Here is a 19,862-nt window from a genome sequence, read left to right on the forward strand (position 1 = left end):
ATGTGCAGATACATATCACAGCATGTTGTTCAGTGAAAGAGCAGATTACCACACAGCATGTATAAGATGGCCTCATTATGGAAAATAACGTGCATGTGTATCTAGGCATAGAACGTGTCTGGAAAGACTGTCATCAAATGTTAACAGTTATTGTTGATTGGTGGAATTTGGGGTGGTTTTGTCCTTTCTTTTTACTATTCTGAATTGTTTGAATTTTTACAGTGAGCATCTTGTCATTTTAACAAATAATAATACTGTTTTCAAGAATTGGAGGGGATGTTTAGAGAAATGTACGGAAGGTGGAATCATAATCGACAACTACTGGAAACTTGGAAATTAGCCTTAAAGTTGGCATCACAGAGATCACTGCTGCTCCTTGAGTGGACAACAGGGGAAGATAAATCGTAAGGTGGACCCAGCATGGCACTTCCTATGTCCGAGTTTAAGAGCATTCAAAGGAAGTGACAACTGGTCTTGTCAAGCTCACCATGAACTGGTTTTTCTGTGAAGACGCAAGAGCTCCATACAATAATAAAACCATGTGTCTAAGAAGTAGAAACAATTGCATATTACCACTTATGGTTGTGCCAGTCAGCCCGGTATGTGGCATGACCAGTTCCTGGAAGAGTTCAAGTTGCTCATCATCTGAATCAGGATCAGATTAGATTTTTTTTTTAATGTTTTTAACACCTTTATCGAGGTATATTGGACATAATTTTTATTTCTTTTATTTAAAAAATGTTTAATTCCAGTATAATTAACATACAGTGTTGTATTAGTTTCAGGCATACAATATAGTGATTCAACAATTCTATACATTACTCAGTGCTCGTCACACTAAGTGTACTCTCAATCCCCGTCACCTATTTCACCCATTGCCCCCACCTCCTCTCTGGTAACCACCAGTTTGTTCTCTATAGTTAAGAGTCTGGTTTTTTTGTTTGTCTCTAGAAACTTCTTTCCTCCTAAATGGTCAAAGACCTGCTTTCAACCTTAGCTTTGAAATGTGAAATGTTTATTTGTGAGATGAAAACCCTTCGCAGAAAGACTATGTATGAATGCACATTTGCCCTGAGTAACCGTTGTCCCTTTTAATAGTTCTTCATGGAAGCTCTCTGGTTTGTTGTCACAGGTATATGCCTCAAAAACTATGCATTTTCAAAATGTCCCTTTGCTTGGTGCCCCCCCCCAAATTTCACAACTTGAAATAATGCATTATAGTAATATTTGAGATGGCCAAAAGAATGATTTTCTTTTGTCAAGTAGAACTATGAAAGGAAAGCACATTAATTTTAGGAGAGAATATATATATAAGGAAGTTGTGGGTCTAAAAAAATGATTCTTAAAACTTTTCATGCCCCTTTACCTCCTCAAAACCCTCAGGTATATACCAGGAGTATGTGTACCCCAATTTGAAAACCATTGCTTTAGTCTACCTCATTTATTCATAGATATGGAAACTGAAGCCCAGTGTAGTGGCCAAACCAAGATTGAACCCAGGTGTTTCAACCTGCAGACCAAAGGCCGTACCATACTGCCCTTTATTGTGACATGGAATGTATTTTTCCCCCTCTTTAAGTCTTGTTTTGCTCATCTGTAAAATGAGAGAGATAAACTATCTCAATACTTGATGCCCTCCCTTTTTTCCTCCACATCCACTTTCCAAACTTCTGTACTCTGCTCTGAGTCCCTAAAGGTGCATATGTTTAAACTGACCTCCAGCTTCTGTTTGGGTACAGCCAGCTGAGGCCCTGGCAGGAGCTTGGAAGGCAGAAGAGGAGTAAGACTGGGCCATTTTATTCACCTGGCTCCCCTGCTTGGTTACTCTTGGTTGGTTGTGTCCTACCCCTGAAGGCACCCACAAATCCCACCCAGTGTCCTTTTCATTCAGCTACCCTCTTTGGGTTCCACCAACTTCTCCTTCCCCTCTCTCATTCAGGCAGAGGGGTGGTAACATTTCCCAGATCATTCCATCCCACTGGATTCCCTCACCCACATCCTACCCCACCATTTTCCTATTTCAATTAAATCTTTTCTCTAGGAAGGGAGAGGGATCAGAGGCAACTTAATTTAATAATCCCAATTTCCTTCCTTAATCCCTTGGTTTTTTTGAAAGGGAAAGTAATGATGTCACTCTACCCATATTTTCAAAATCTTGGCTCAGCCAAATGTGAAAACAAGCAAAATAAACAAAAAGGTTTTAAGTGAGAAAGACTTTTTAAAAAATTTATTATTTTGAAGAATTTTAGACTTAGAGACAAGTTGCACCAATTGTACAAAGTTTCCATATACCCTTCATCCGGCTTCCCCTAATGTTGACATCTTACCTAACCACAGCACAATGGTCAAAACTAGGAAGTTAGCATTGATACAATACTACTAACTAGTCTTCAGACCTTATCCAATTTGACCAGTTGTCCTACTCATGTCCTTTTTCTGGTCCAAGATCCAGTTGTCATGTTTCCTTAGTCTCCTCCAGTTTGTCACCTTTTCTCAATCTTTCTTTGTATCTCACAACCTTGACACTTTCAAAGAGTACTGGTCAATTATTTTGTAGAATATCCCTCAATTTGTCTGTTTTCTTGTTATTAAGTTGAGGTTATGCATTTGAAATAAGAATACAATGGAGTGAGGATGTGCCTTTCTCAGTGCCTCATCTTAAGGGTTCGGATGTCAATGACTTATTAACACGGTGAAGTTGACTTTGATCGCTTGGCTATACAGTAATGGCCATGTTTCATCTCTATAAAGTTACTACTTATTCCTTTTGTAAGTAAAACTATCTTGTTAGGAAATACTTTTGAGACTATGCAAATACCCTATTTCTCAACATTCTTAATCTTCACTACTTTTAGTGTCTATTAACTCTTCTTGTCTTTGCCTTTTGGTGATTTTCTATTCCCATCATTCCTTCTATATTTGTTAAAGAAGAGCTGTTCCTTCTCTCCATTTACTTATTTACTTATTCAATTATTTACTTGTGTCAGCATGGACTCAGGGATATTTATTTCACTTTCTGGGTTATAATCCATTTCTATCATTATTTATTTTTTAGCTCAACTTGTCCCAGCTTTCATTAGAAACTCTTTCAAGTTGGTTCCTGTATCATTTTTACACATGCCATCATTTTTTAGTACTTCCATACTTTCTGGCAACGTAAGATATTCCAGACTCATCTTATATTTTCCCTGGAATCAATCATTTCTCAAAGAAGCTCATTACTTATTTGTTCAATCCTAGTATACATAGAAAGTGTTTCAGAATTGCTAACCCATACCCCTGAGGAAAAAAATTTACTAACTAGAGTATAATATTTGCAGGCAGTTCTGTCTTTAGCCTTACATTATACAGTCTAAATACTATTTTCCAGAGTTAGTTGGTTCTTCCCCAGCTTCTTTAGAAAGGTTATGATATTTATCAGTAATACATTTGCACCAATTTGTTACTCTTTGTATGCCAGATTGGGGTCCCCCCACATCCTGGTTAATTTTAATTCTTTATTTTTGGGGTATGTGAAACAGTACTACAGTTCTAAGAGTCAGAGCCATCCCAAACTACAAAACAGAGTATCAGGTAAATGTCATTCTCCCAACCCTCCTACCCACTCCTACTTCCTCATTCTTCCCACCCCGCTCCCACCCAATCCTGAGTAACCGATTTCATTAGATTTAATCCTTTTATATCTTTTGCACAAATGAACAAATACCTGTATATTTTCTCTCCCCCTTTTTCTTTCATGAAAGGAGGCACTACTATAGGAACTCTTTCTTTTGTACCTTTTTAAGGTACAATTCATAGACTATAGAACTGTCCATTTTAAAGTGTACAGTTCACTGGTATTTAGTACATTCGCATGTCATACAACCACCAGCTCTGTTTGGTTCCACTGCCCCAAAAGGAATCCCCATTACCATTAAGAAGCTACTTCTCATTTCTCCTTTCCCATAGACCCTGCCAATGACTAATCTATTTTCTGTCTCCATGGACTTACCTAGTCTGGAAATTTAATATAAATGGCACTATACAATATGTGTGACCTTTGGATCTGGCTTCTTTCACTTAGCATAATGTTTTTGAGGTTCATCCACACTGTAGCATGTATCACTACTTCATTTCTTTTTATAATTAAATAATATTCCATTGTATGGATTTACCACATTTTGTTTATCTGCCCATCAGTTGATGAACAGTTGGGTTGTTTCCACCTTTTGGCTAATGTGAATAGTGCTGCCATGAACATTCATGTACAAATATTTGTTTGAATATCTATTTTCAGTATTTTGGGATAAAAACCTAGGAGTGGAATTGCTGGGTCATAGGGTAATTTCATATTTAACTTTTGGAAGAACCACCAAACCGTTTTCCATAGCAGCTGCACCATTTTACATTCCTACCAGCAATGTGCAAGCTTCTCAATTTCTCCTCATCCTTGCCTACACGTGCTATTTTCCATGTTTGTTTATTTTTTAATTATAGCTATCCTAGTGGGTGTGAAGTGTATCTCATTGTGATTTTGATGTGCATTTTCCTAATGACTAATGATGTCAAATATCTTTCCACATGCTTATTTGCTATAGGCACTCACCCTGGAAGTCACTCCCTATCAATTTATAAAGATCTGTAGTACTTCATTTTGTGGATTACCATAGTTTGTTCCACCACTTACCTACGTAAAGGCATTTAGGTTCTTTCCAATATTTTGCAGCAACAAATAATGCTGCGATTGATTTCTTGGTACATAAACATTTTTGCATTATTGGAGGCATACTTCAAGGTGGATTTTTGGAAATGGGATTGCTGAGTCAAAGGTGAGTTAATATGTAATTTTGTTAGATATTAATGAAGTTTGCAAAGATGATTCTCCTAAATAGTTCTCTTAAATAGTCTAATGATAAATACAACAAAATTAAACTTTTTAAAGATGGGTTTGCAGAAGGGAAGCCAAAGAGAAAAAAAACAACCCCCTAGTTTTACCATGAGGGAAAGGAAACTGTATGTAACTTACCTTTTTCTTTGGTCTTCTTATAACAAGATAATGCTATGCTAAGGGAAAAGTAGCCTTGTCCACACACAGACTTCATTTTCCCAAAGGCAAGATTTATGTTTTTATAGGATGCCATGAGATCTATGAGCTGAATTCTATGAGTTTGCTTTTATGCAACTAATTTTTGTGCTTTTAATTAAGTCTAATCATGAGTCTATGTGAAAAACAGATAAGAGTGAATGTGAGTCATCCCAAAATTATCAGGGTATGTAGACGGTAGTAAAGAGTGAAAATAAGACTTAATTCTCAACTTACCTCCATTTTTATGTCACAGAAATACTGAAATATATCAGAATATGCTCTGAAATACCCTTTAACAGAATATCTACACCCCTCATATACTATTACTCTGCTATTGGGATTTAGTCATTAAAATTACACTAAAGGACTTTGGTAATTTAATCTTCACCAAGAATCATATCCCCTATCCCAGGAGGGCATGCAAGGTCAAGAACCTCGAGGCACCTTATGTGCCACAAGAATGATATCACCACCACCTAGACCATCATTAAAGAACATTTACTGTATTCATCCTTTCATTACCCTGTTATTTTAATGGGTGTGCAATGCATTTGTCATCAGCAAAGTGAGTGCTCAGTCCCATGCCTGGAACAAAATGATGCTATGAAGTAGTCAACAGGAAGCAGAAGGAATCAATTTATTCCTGCCTCTCTCCTTATTGCTATTTAATACACAGTGGTGTCCTCATCTGAATCTCCTTGAGGGCAGAGTAAAAAAAAAAGCGTAAGAGGCAGAGTTACAGATATCTGGATGCCTGGAAGAGGCCATTCACACCCCTACTCTCTAAATTCCTGAGTTAGCTAAGGATACAAAACTTCAGAAGAGAGATGACCACACAATGCAGGTGTAGCATTCCACAGTCCAGAGAGAACGCAATACTCAGAGGTCCCTAAATGGTATCAGTCTTTCCCTCTCTGGAGTGCTGTAAAACTGCTGCAGGAAAAATACTGAGACTCCTCATTTTCATTCTATAAAAAGTGTTTATATGAAAAGGATAGGCTAAACATCTGAATAAAAATATATGTTCTCTTATTCATTTCACAAATATTTATTGGGTGCCTATTAGATTCCAGACACTTTCCTGGGCATTAGATACAGAGCAAGTAACAAAATAATGGAATCTGTTCTCACGAAGTTTACATGAGAAAAAGTGGAAACCTCTCTAGTCTCTTTTTAGATGTACTCATTCAATAAATATTTCTTGAACTAGGCATTGGACGCACTTTGTTTTCATCAGTGAGAAAAACAGTCCCCTGCCCTCGTGAAACTTCCAATTTAGTAAGGATGAGTAGACAATAAACACAACAAATGTGTGAATTAGATGGTATACTTAAAGGAGATAAATGGCATGGATAAAAAGCAAAAGGATAAAGGGGATCAGGAGTGCAATGGGGAGAGAGGTGTGCTGGGTCAGTATGCAATTTCAAGTAAGATTATCAGATCACTGAGAAAATATTTGAACAAAGATTTGAAAGAGTGAGGGAGACAACCCCTCAAATACCTGTAGGAAGGGCATTCCAGGCACAAAATGAGCCATTCCTAAGGCTTTAAGATGGGACCATGCCAGATATATTCCAGGAAGGAAAGGAGACGAATGTGACCCATAGGATAGAGGACAGTAATGGGAAATGAGACCTGAGAGGAAATGGGGCAAGCCATGAACCTTGCAGACTGTTTAAGGCCTTGAGCTTTTAACAGAGAGCCATAGAGGGGCTGACATCACTCACCTGACTTACCTTTCAGTATGAGCACTCTGCCTTTTTGTCAGAAGCCTGAAGGGAGGAAGTGGAAAGCAGGAAGGTGTGCTAGGAAGCTGCTAGAATAAGCTGGGAGAGTGATGATGGTGGCTCTCGGGAGGCGGGAGAGGAAGAGACAGGGATGTGAGGACGAGAGGAAGAGAAGAGAGTGAGGTGACAGGTTCTGAGTCTATTTGGACTGTGGAGGATTTGTGGGTGACCACAGTGGTATGAAAAAAGAGGAGCTGAGAATGACTTCAATGTTTTTATCTTTTGGAAGGAAGGAATTTTCATCAACTGACATGAAAGGTTGCAGGTGGAGCATTTTTTAGAGAAAAGATCAGGAGTTCAGTTTGGGGAATGTTGGATTTGAGATGTTGATGAGAATATGAAGAATATTCTGGAGTTGGGTGAAAGATCTGAGATATCAAATGAGATTTTTTATTGCATATGATTAAATATGAAAATATGGATGTTATTTTAAAAATACAAAATTACATGGAGCACAAACTGAAGTTTCTCCATTCTCTTATTCCAAACCCACTACCCTCTCCAGCAGCAGCCATTAAGCAGCAACCCACCATATGAGAGAACCAGAACCAACATCTGTTTTTCATTTCCACATGCGTTTTACCTCAGACAGAAAGGTGTCTTAGAGGTGTCCAAATATTTATGCTTAGAATTTTTCTATTTCCCTATACCTTCCCTTTGCCCATATAGTTCTATAATTTCCAGATGACCACCTTCTACCATAACGGTGGTGAAGTAACAGAATTTCTCAGCTGTTTGGAATAAACAATATACTTGGATTTGCATGGTTTTTCATGTAAAACTAAACTGTTTTTTAGTTGGTTCTATGTTGCAGGGTTTTTTTTTTCTTTAGTGATCAGGAATGTACCTGAGCTAAGCAGTACCATCCATTTAAGAAATATCATTGATTAGAAAGCCCAGGATACACTGACTCTAAGCTTCCATCCCTAAAATAGAACAAAGTTTCTATACCTTCCATTAGAAAAAGATAACCTTCAGAATTTGAACTAATGCATTTCTGTTCGGCTGAGTTGGCAATTACTCGGTGTAAAGAAAGTAATGATGACTCTTCAAATATCCAGTCTCTTATGAGCTTAGAGCTTCATCTGTAATAAAATTCAATAGTCTTTCTAATCCTAGAGGTTCTCTATTTCTCCCCTGAAGTCAAAAAGAAAAAAATTACTTAACCCCGCTTTGGTTTGGTTTTTGCTGAGTTCTGTCGCTAACAAGTATCAGAAACCTCCATACATCCGGCCTGACACATGGCTTGTCCCAATCAGCTGCTTGCTATGCAGGGATTGCGTGCTTCATGGCAACCAGTAAATAGGGAAAGAGAAACAAGAAAGACTAAGGTAGGAGTTCTCAAGAAGCTTACAGTCTCTCTGAGCCAATAAGAAATTATCTGTCAGGAAAAACTCACAGTGCATGGTTCTCAGACCAACTGAACCAAGATACTCTGCTGTGGGAAAAAAAAAATGCATGAATGAATGTTCTCAATTGAAAGTTTACTCTGTGAATTTTTCTTGGGCTTTAGCACTGACTGTTATCTATTTCAGAGAGATCCAGCATCTAGCAAAATGAGTAAGTGCCAGAAAAATTATTATTAACAGAATTATTAACAGAAAACCTGAGGATTAGCTGATCATACATAATTTGACAACTTGACTTTTTATTGGCACATGAGCTCTTACTTGTGATTTTACTTTGCACCCATTTTTTTCTGATAAAATGTTCCTATTTGCAGGATCAAAGAAAACATCAAAGTCACATGGTGCCCTACAGAGAACTGTGTCACTTGAACAAATTTGAAATCATATTCTGCAGTTCTTGTTCTTCATAAGCAAACGGGTTCAAAGGACAAAGCAAGAGTCTATCAGACACATCTTTCCTCCTCCTCCTTTTGCTCCCCCCAGCCCCTGCAACTTTTTCTGCCTCTGGTGGTAGTTTTCCTCAGGGCTCTCTCTCACCATCCTTCCCCTGCATTCCACTCACCCACCACCCAGTTCACACCAGAACAGCCATAGTAACTCCAAACTTGTTCCCTTCCTATTGTCCCTGCCCACTCAAATCCATCATACTCTGTGCTCACAGACAGGTTTTTTTCAAACCCTTTTCCTATTCAAAAACGTTTGCTGATTCCTTATTCCCCATTTAATAATGTCCAAAAGTGGGGCACCTGGGAGGCTTAGTCGGTTAAGCATCTGCCTTAGGCTCAGGTCATGATCCCAGGGTCTTGAGATTGAGTCCCGCTTTGGGCTCCTTGCTCAGCAGGGAATCTGCTTCTCCCTCTCCCCCTGCTTCCACTTGTGCTCTCTCTCTCTCAAATGAATAAATAAAATATTTTTAAAAATCCAAAAGTCTTAGAGTCAGAATTCAGTTCTTCAAAATACAACTCTGGCCTTTGAATATTTGAAAGCAAAGTTTTGCATGCACACACATGACCATGTTCAACCAAACACTCCAGAGAAATTTGGTAAAGATTTCTCACATCAATAAAATAAATAGAAGAGTCTAGGGACGCCTGGGTGGCACAGCGGTTAAGCATCTGCCTTCGGCTCAGGGCGTGATCCCGGCGTTCTGGGATCGAGCCCCACATCAGGCTCCTCTGCTATGAGCCTGCTTCTTCCTCTCCCACTCCCCCTGCTTGTGTTCCCTCTCTCGCTGGCTGTCTTTATCTCTGTCGAATAAATAAAATCTTTAAAAAATAAAATAAAATAAATAGAGGAGTCTAAAATGGCTGTGGTGCTTTTTAAATAGCTGGTTCTCCTCAAGGAACTGGCAGTGGCTACCTCAATTTGTTCTTGTTTGCCCTTGAGAAACAACGGGTGATTTATCCTGACACCTATGGATGAATATCAGTATTTTCATCACTTAGAAGTGATCAGTTGTTCTTTTTTTATGAATTTTCCTGTCACTGGATCTTTACTGGAATCAAAGACAAATGTGTTTATTAGGATTGTTGAGAGCCAGAGTTTTCAGGATCACATAACCTGATGTTTGCTGTCAAAAGAAAATATGACTGGAATAGTGTATACACACACACACACACACACACACATATATATATATACACACACACATACATATATACATACATATATATTGCTTGTTCATATATTTATATATATACACACACAGAGAGAAATGTCTATCATATTGTTTGCTATTAATTATAGGAGTTAAAATATTTTCTACAAAAATCTAGAAAGACAAACTTTATGCCAAATGATTGCCACTCATCTAGGGTATCATGATAGAGTATGACTCTGTTCTTTATATGTTGTTTTATTTTTTATTTTTTAATAAGCATATGTTATTTTCAGAATCTGGAAAAATGTCTATTTTTAACAAGAAACTTTAAAGTTTTCTTCGAAAAGTCATATGAACAGTTAACTGTGCAATTTGGTGTTTGTTGGATATTTTGAAATGAGCTACAGTGGCTTGTCCGCTTTAATGAGTTTATCTCTGAAAGACATCTTTCGAGACATGTTAGAAATAGTCACCGGACTCAGAGCTCAATAGTGAAAGTTTGTTCATTTAGTCTAATCCTTATTGACTAACGTGCATTTAGAATGTGATCTCAACCATTAATTAGTCATTCCTCAAAACAGCGCAATGGGAAAGATGAATATTATTAACCTTGTTTAAAAGTGAGACAGGCCAACAGTGCCCCGCAGAGGAGGCCGACTCCCCCGGTTACACAGTCATGACTGCTAGTAAACATTTCAGGGCCACCACACATCCAGTAGGAGACACAAAAGTGAGAATTTAAAAAAATACCTCCCATGTTTCTATTTCACAAGCACTTGGGTTTAGATTTGCTCAAATTCTGTAACATTGATCAGTCTTGCAAACCCTTATAAATGCACCATCAGTTCTATCCAACCACTTTTCATGGCAACCAAATGCAAAATGTGCAGCATTTTATATGAGCTTTTAAAATGTTCACAAATTCCCCCAAATGTACTGACAGAGTATCATAGTGATGATAAGATGATAATCAAACAACAGATGCATATTGAATATCCATTATACACAGAGCTTCATTCTGGAACTATGAACAGGGATGGGGCAAGAAATCAGATGCCTATGCTCCGTCTTTGCTCTAGGGTACTTATAGTTTGATAAAGAAACCAGGTAAATGCATATAAAACCTTAAAATGCTGTAAAAAAAATCTTTTCAATGTATATTTCTCAATTGTAAAATAAGCATCTTTTTTAATTCTTTTCTCACAAAAATATATGTTTTTCATAGTCACTTCAGTTAAGCTGAAGTTGCAATGCCTGGTGTACGTATTACTTTAGAAGGTTGCAAAGGCCCTGAATTGACCTGGAAATTATTTATTTCATTATTTAAAGAATGCCAATGAACTCCCTCTTTGAAGAAGGACACTATTGGAAGCCATTTTGAATTATTAAAAAATGTTCCTAGCTGACCACGGAAGGATGAATCCGTGTTTTATTTTCCACTACACTTAGCCATCGCACATAATAATTTTCTATGCTCTTATAAAATATGCACGCGCGCACACACACAAACACACACATGCTTACTTTTAATGGAAGAGCATTCTTGACACCTCGCAAACGAGAGAAAATCTTGTTTATTTTCTCGTCTGCCCCAGTTTATAGCCTCACAACAACTCACTCTTCATCCTAAGCACACACAGACTGTCCCGATTCCCCTTTCTGGCCCGTGAAGCTTCTTCAGAACACTTTAGGGGAAAATAGGTTTTTCTTCCTTGATCCCAGGGTAGAATCAAAATGAAAATAACAGACTTCAAGGGCCCAACCTCCTTCACGTCACCTCCGACTTCTCATTCAAAGGGGTACTTTGGGCGGCAGGTGGAGTTATAATTATAGAGTAGAAAAAAGCTACATCAGCAGCTGTTGCTTCTGTTTGTTCCCGGCTATAACTGTCATCAGTGGGCAAACTGGCATAAACAGGCCTCCACAAGTGGAAAAACATTTAACTCCTGGGCTTGTCACACTCCGGGTCTTCTCGGTGGCCAGAGAAGGAAAGAAAATCTGAGTGTGCATGAGCGAAGCGTGAAGCTGAGCGAAGCGTGAAGCCGCGAGCAACACCGACCTGAAGGCTCCTCTTCAGGGGGAGCCCGAAATTGGAAGATCTTCTTTCCCGTCGGAGACTCCAAACCCAAGAAATAGGTTAGTGCGCAAAGAGTACCCATGCATTTTCATTCTGACCTCTACTCTATCTGACCTTAGTTTTTCTGAAGGCTGAAACAGAAGGGTGAACTGTTAAAGAAAGTTGAGGACTATTATCTAAAACGATGCTGCCCGTGAGAACAAATTATGAAGTGGCCTTAATTTATTATGCTCCTCTCCCCCAATTTTGGCTGTACTCACATTAGACAGATAGACAAGGTAAAGATGGAAAAATGAGACTGGTTTTGCAGCATAAATCCCAGCCTCTCGTATCTTACTTACACCAAAAAGCCCCTGTTTCTTTACTAACATCAGTGATGTTGAAGGCTTAAGTTTGTGAATATAGTGCCAGAGTTTTATTTCTCTAGGGAAACTAGGCAAATTAGAATTTGATTGTTTTCCCACCTCTGAATAAAGATAGGAAGTTTTCTTGTTTAGATAAAATGTGTGTTGCAGGCTACTTCATGTAAGAAATCTGCTAGAGGATTTATTTCCTGTGTCTAGCCCAATTTACCTAAAACCTCCATAATTTCTGTCTAAGTAGCTCTGTAGGACCCTCCTCATAGATCCTTTTGAAGCAAAAAAGATTTCAGAGATGTTTCATGTTATCTGTATATGCTCCACGTTAGAGAGTAGTGGTGCAGGATTTTCAAACAAAGATTAGTTCGGGCCAACTCAGAACCTGAATGCTTGCTGTCTGGTTGAAAGCAATGGAATTCCAGAGAACTCACTGGAAGTAGGCATTGGGGTCCAATTCTTATCCTCCTCACATCTATGAAACAGATCCAAGAAGAAAGAGCCCTAAATAATGGCCTCATTTTGGGTCAGCTCCAAACAGAAAGTGAACCTCCCTAGGTATTTAATGCATGACTTTTCCATGGGGAAAGCACACCTTCCCTCCTATCGCGGTGGCCCTACCTTGTGAAGTCTACGGAGTGCTCACCGTGCACTCAGAACTCCACTAGAGAGAGATCCACATCCTACTAAAGCCACCAAGTGACCCATGAATTGAATTCCCACGAGAAGCTTCTTTTCAACAATACCTCCTGATTTCTAAGAGAGCTGTAAGTTCCCCTTAGGAAATTTAAGGCTGAAATAAATACTTCTTTACGTACTTTATCAAATAAAGACCCAAACAGTTAAGTTTGGCTAGTGCTTTTGAAAATGACAATTAATAGAGCATATTGATACCCTAAATCTTCCCATGGATTAAGAAAATACATGACAGGCATATATCAAGACATATTTCACATATCATATTTGTTCATTCAAATATTACTGAGTGATGACCATAAACCTGAAAATAATACTTAGAAATGAAGGCAAGTTCTAATATCACTCTTTCCAGAGACTACTTTCCTCCCCTTTCCTACTAAAAGATTCAGCGCGGAGATGGTGCTTATCCCCAAATTCCAAATTGTTTAAACAGAGAAAGGTAGAATGGGGAGATGGCTGGTCAGTGGCTTGAGCTTCTTTCGGACATAGACTTATGCTCAATCTTAAACATTGCTTTTTACTTGTGTTTTGTCTTCTTGCTCTTCTAGGGAAAAAAAGCTTTCCGGGATGACTGTCACGTACTCCAGTAAAGTAGCAAATGCGACTTTTTTTGGATTTCATAGGTTACTCCTCAAGTGGAGAGGCAGCATCTACAAACTACTGTACAGGGAATTTATTGTCTTTGCTGTTTTTTACACGGCAATAAGTTTGGTGTACAGGTACCTTCCTTTGCATGTCTCACATGGCCATCAAATCTCATGTAAGAATACAGTCTCAAAAATCTGAGCCTTTGGTTGCCGCTGACTTTTGCATTATGTAACCTCCTCCTTTGCATGATCCTCTCTTGCCGCCTTCAACTCAGGACAGGGTGTTTTAATCCACACCTAGCCAAGCTTAGGATGTGAAGTAGACGCCGACTATCGTATTCAGGTGGCTCTCATGCCAGCCCCACGGTAACTGGTCACAACGAGGTATTAGTCATGCTGTCAGAACGTTGCTAGAGGTATAGAAGGGAAGACTGATACTTAAATCCGCACTCAGGGATGATTTTGAATGGCAAAGGCCACAGGTAATCATTTGTGCCTATCTCAGCTATGTCACTGACAATTTCAATTTGTGATTTGACAGCTTATAGCAACCACCTAGCTGATTAATGTGTCCGTGTATATCAGGCGACTTTCCTTTCTTTTGCCTGGAATGACAAGATCTTACCCAGGATGGTGCCCGCCAATCCTGCCAATACCTCAGCCAAATAAAGGCCTGTAAAAACTAATTTATTTTATTTATATCTTCTGAGCTCGGGGCATGTTATAGTCACAATGGGAGATGTTTATTCTTTATAACATCACAACCTATGCCTGTCAGATTGACAGAAAATTTGAGCAAAATCATGCCCAAGAAATACTTTCATGATTAAAATCATAGCCTTAATAAAATTTTATCCGTAATACAAAAAAGAAGCTTTATAAGTTTTTTTTATTAAAATTGATTGCATACATTTCTACTCTGGGGGAAGTTAAAACTTAAAAAAGCTAAAGGTTTTTGAGGCTGTATTTCCACCCTTTCTATGTACTTCCGTTTGTTCTTTCCTGCATACAGATGAACAAATTTGTATTATCATTGCTCTTACCCACCTTCTTCTTTACAGCAGCAGGACTCCATCTGAAGAAGAGGGATAGTAATTTGGCCAGCTGATAATTATCAAAAGTAGACAAGGAAGAGCTATTTTGCTGCCTATCAAAAATATCTGTAAAGGGAAAGTTTTATTTACAAACCTCTAATAATCTTTCAGATGTGTCTTATAAATACAATATTATTTGGACAATTTATTTTTGTGTCACCTAATCCTTCAAAATATGAAATGGTGGAAGGCACATGACGTTTCAGATTAATTGTCTCATTAGTTTATTTTTACTAATGTGAGTTTATTGCTGCTACTACTGCTTGGGACAGAATAGCACTTAGGGCAGCTGCGTCGTAGCCAGAAATGCTCCATGGGGCCTCAACTTTTGCTCCAATATCTTATTTATACCCCATAAAATTGTATGCGTATATTTTTTCTAAAGACCAGGAAGTGCTTACATTTATAACAATGATCAACTGTGCAAGTCGTTCTTCATTTTTTTAAAGTTCAACCGTAAAATCTTGTTAAAATAGATGCTTGATCTCGACTGAAGGTGTACCAAGAACTATAAACTGGATTTACCAAGAAAATCAAACATACCTGTAGAAAAATATAGACATACTGTCATTCTCATGTGTACTAATAATCCTAAGTTTTAAAATTCTATTATAAGCCAATAATTATTATACTCAGCAACAATCACAAGCCAAAGCCAGAATTCATTTATTTGATTATATCTCTTTTTACTTTTGGATGAACTTGACAAAATCACCAATTTAGTACTTTCTAGCTAGTAAACTTTCTGTGTAGCTATTAGCTGAATATTTTTTCCTTTGGCCAATTATTAATAATAACCACTTTATTACCGATTAAGCATGACACCATATGTTAAGTAGTTGTATATACAATATATTCCTTAAGCCTCATAACATTCCTAACACATAGGTATTATTCTCCCCATTTATAAATGAGAAAACTGAGGCTCAGAGAGATTTAAAGATATGTTCCAAGTCCAAATCTGTAAGTGGCAAATCTGGGATTCAAACCTGGCTTCATCTGATGTTATGGTCTGTGCTTTCCACGTTTAAATCCTCTTTGACCATTTCCATTTGAGTGTCAGAAACTGTTCTGGCTGTGACTTGTCATTGACATGACCTTGATAGGCCCGAGCAACCTGTTCCTGACTTCAGAATTTCTGACACCTCCTCCAAAGCTAAGGCGGGAACTCCAAGCCCACCCTGCACTCCAGCTCTTCTGTCAGCACTAGCTCTTCATCTGCAACTGATTGTTGGCTCACTGTTACCTCATTATCCCTCTGCTTCCTTTATCCAAGTTCTGCTGACTCAAACAGGCCTTTGACACATGTTATAATGAATTTCCAAGGGATTTCTTCCTCCCTTGGAACAGCTGTTCTCATTCTTTTATGCAAATTCATCTGTGTTGCTCCTCTTTGTAGATCTTGACCATTACAATTAACCTGCCTTGAGACTTTCTTCTTACTCTGAATCCCCGCCCTATAATATAAATATCAGTAATAGTTTCATTAAATGAATTTATGTCGAACAATGCCAGAAAATGAGTTTTGGTCAGATCTGTAATATAAATTTTTGTATTTATATTATATAACTACAAACCCACCAAATATAGTAATAAAAATTTTTACTTCTTCATATCTGTGTTATTTTGTATTTTAAGTAATTGTAGGCTTTAAAGTGAACAGTTATAATATCCCTTGAAGTACAGCACATATAATCAAGAATGTGCTAAGTAGCATATTCAGGAGAAAGTAAGATCAAGATGCCGAATTTAAGGTTATTATTTAGTAATTAACTTAATAACTATAATTTACTTCATCAAGACACTCTTTTTTTTAAGCATACCTGATGAATAATTGAAAATTGGACTCTTTCATGAGGTATTGTGCTCTATGTATTCATCATACAAAAGCTTGAAATACAAAGTATTTAAAAATAAAAGTTAATAAACCCCACTGTCTAATGGCCAATAACATTTATGTGCTAAAAACATTGGTACTTGAACCATTCAGCAATTAAAAAGCTTTTGAGATACATCAGCTTAGGTAGAAAAAGAACATTATTGCTCCCTTAAAAAAATTACAATTATTTGTGCTTAATTGTTTGCACTGAATATCACTTGCAAAGCAGGTGCAAAAGTATAATATCATAAAGGGCTGTGCATTTTATTTTTGCTCCAGATTGTTACTTACAGGAGCCCAAAAACGTTACTTTGAAAAATTATCAATTTACTGTGACAGATATGCTGAACAAATTCCAGTAACCTTTGTGCTTGGTAAGTATAGGTCACACGCAGAATGCAGCCACACAGCTGTCTCCGTTAGGATGACACCGATGACTCTGCATGGGAGTGTTTCCAAGCTCAGAGGCATGCCTGAAAAGCCACTGCTTGCAATAGAACCAGAACCACCCGTAAGGTTTGCCTTCAGAGCTGCTTTTGCTAAATTAACACCAAACAAGTTTGAGGTCATCATTTGCTATTGGACAATCAAGCTTCCTCTTCACTAACAGTCCATTTTTGCTGTCAATATTTGAACTCTAATACCCACTCACTGGGTGCTATGGCATTGCCAGGCACAAATTACTTATTTTTTTTTTTTTGGAGGGCAAAATCATAAGATATGGATAAAACCATACTTTTACACCCCAATCCCTAAAAAGGCTGAAATTCTGCTAAAAAGCATCAGGGTCAACATGTCTGCTGTAAGAAATTGCTTTATAGTTTGCTATTATTTTACAGGGTTTTATGTTACTCTGGTAGTGAACCGATGGTGGAACCAGTTTGTGAATCTGCCCTGGCCAGACAGGCTGATGTTCCTCATCTCCAGCAGTGTTCATGGAAGGGACGAGCACGGGCGGCTGCTCAGAAGGACATTGATGCGCTACGTCAATCTCACGTCTCTGCTCATCTTCCGCTCTGTGAGCACGGCTGTGTACAAAAGGTTCCCAACGATGGACCACGTGGTTGAAGCAGGTATCGTGAATGGCTTTGCCCTCCTTGGACGCCTCTCAGCCTAGATGGGAACCTTCAAAATTCCTCTGAAATTTTCTTTTATTTATTCATTCATTCAAGAAACATTTATTGATTACCTACTATGTGCCTCAAACAGTTTTAAGAGGCAAAAATGAATAAGACGTAGTTACTGCTCTCAAGAAGTTTACTTGGGGGGCAAAAGAGGGGAAGTGGCAGACAGTCAACTTCAAATTAAGTGGCAGAGAGTAACATGGCCTTTAGGTAAATATACCATAATAATAATTACCATATTTATTAGAACCATTTTAATATCATCTGATCTTTTCTAAAAGTAGATTCCTGTAGGAACCAGCAATGTGAGTTTTCATCTAGGCAGTGTGGCTCTGTTGTCTCTCCCCCACTCCTCAAAGTGGATGGAGATGGGGGCACCTGGCTGGCTCAGTCTGCAGAGGGTGCAACTCTTGATCTCGGGGTTGTGAGCTCAAGCCCCATATTGGATGCGGAGATTACTTTAAAAAAAAAATAGATGCAGTTATTCTACCTGGGCTCCTGGACACAGTATGCTGAGAACAAATCCTGTAGGGAGGATGGTTCTCTTTGGTGTGTTCATATTTAGAGAGAAGCTGTTAAACCAGCCCTCCATGGGATGAGGATTAAGTGAGATCATTGTTGGCAGGCACTGAATAAAAATTGGTTGTTGTGCTGGGTTGTTCCTAGTCGATCTGATAGTGTGTTGGGATATGTTAATGAATACACATTTAAAAACCATGAGATGATTCTGCCTTTATATTGAGTACAGTCTCAGATTAGGTTGCTGTATCCAGTCTCCTCTTCTGAAATGTCCTTGAAAAGAGATTTTCTAAAAAGATTAGTGCTGGGGGGCTTTTTTGGAAGGTTTTATGCATGGGCATAACGAGCCTCATTCTGACTTCAGTTACTCAGTTAGTTTGTGTGGAGCCTCAGAAGAAGGACAGAACTGACGGAGCCAGGAGGGGGCTAAGGCCGGCGGGTGCCTCTGGGGCCACCGCTGACATCACAGTGAATATGTCCCTGCTGTTCTCATTCACACCCAAGTGTTCTCACAAAAAGCAGAAAAGGCGGTAGCTGGACAGCTTGTGCCCACAGGAACATAAAGTTTGTGCACTGGGCAGCAAGGCAAAGGTTCCAAACCACTGCCTGGAAGCTGGGGGAGCCACTCCAGAGGCCGGGTCCTTCCTGACTCCCCATGGCTCGCCGCATGAGTGGGCACCCGCTCTGCGGACTGGCAGCCGACTCACCAGACTCCTTGCTCCTTTCCCCAGCAGACAGGGCTGACTCAGTCTGTACATGGGGTCAGTTTCTAAGCTCCCCCGGCTGGATACATGCCTCCGCCACTGTCTGACTGTCCTTGGCCTGTGCCAACGTTTCTGGGAAGAACAGGAAGTTCAGGGATGGCGGAAAATGTTTGGCAGAGGCCTTGAGCCCAGAGCCAGGACACCTGCTCCACCGAAGGGCAGAGAGGGCTGGTGAGTAAAGCCCAGGGGCCCCAGAGGTATAGGGGCAAAGGCTGGAGGCAATGTTGAAGGCACAAGAAAACCTACTTCCCGTCAAGTGACTTTCCTACATAAAATTGCCTGTCAGAAAAAGTATGTGTTCTCAAACCTTAATGTACGTTAGGTATTGTTACAGATCAATATTGCCAAAAACGCAGATCCCGAGACACCACCCCCAGAGATTCGGATTCAGTAGATCTGGGGTGGTGTCCAGCAATGAATGGATTTAACAAGCCCCTGGACACTTTGAGGCAAAGTGGTCCCTGGATCACATTCTGAAAAACAATGGGTTTTAAGACGATTGGAGTTTCCCTGTAACCTCTGCCTGGCTTCAGGGAGGGTCCCTGCCACAAAGATTCAGGACCAGCCAGGAGAAACTGAGTGAGAGGGTGGGGAGAATAAAGACCAGCATCTCCTTCTGAAGCATCTGGCAATCTCTTGACCGGAGCCGGAGGAGCTAGGTCATTCACCTGCTAATCCCTGAACTTTCCTTGCTTTTAAGTTGGACAGTCAAGTTACGGTACTCTGGAATATTAAAAGGACCAAATGCATGCTATTGGGGTAATACGTATGCTTTGATGTTACAGGTTAAATTTCTCAAATTAAAAATAGAATGGTTTCATTTCTGCTCACACGAAAATAGAAATAACAGTAGAGTGTAAAATAATATCTATTATGCTGAAAATTCCCTAAACTGGTCTGTT

At 39.0% G+C, this 19,862-nt stretch overlaps 2 protein-coding genes across 2 annotated transcripts in view; one reads left to right on the plus strand and one right to left on the minus strand.

Moving 5' to 3' along the window:
* Positions 1–19,862, minus strand: part of RAB3IP (RAB3A interacting protein) — a 132,456-nt gene that overhangs the window by 63,605 nt on the left and 48,989 nt on the right. The window lies entirely within an intron of this gene.
* Positions 11,784–19,862, plus strand: part of BEST3 (bestrophin 3) — a 36,302-nt gene continuing 28,223 nt past the window's right edge. The window contains exons 1-4 of the mRNA XM_045789598.2: positions 11,784–11,997; positions 13,542–13,712; positions 16,833–16,927; positions 17,393–17,626. Coding sequence (XP_045645554.2) covers positions 13,561–13,712; positions 16,833–16,927; positions 17,393–17,626 — 481 coding nt within the window. The 5' untranslated portion in view covers positions 11,784–11,997; positions 13,542–13,560. The remainder of the gene's footprint in view (positions 11,998–13,541; positions 13,713–16,832; positions 16,928–17,392; positions 17,627–19,862) is intronic.

Source organism: Ursus americanus, chromosome 17, assembly GCF_024610735.1.
Source record: "Ursus americanus isolate L20-20 chromosome 17, mUrsAme1.1.p, whole genome shotgun sequence".
Taxonomy (NCBI): domain Eukaryota; kingdom Metazoa; phylum Chordata; class Mammalia; order Carnivora; family Ursidae; genus Ursus; species Ursus americanus.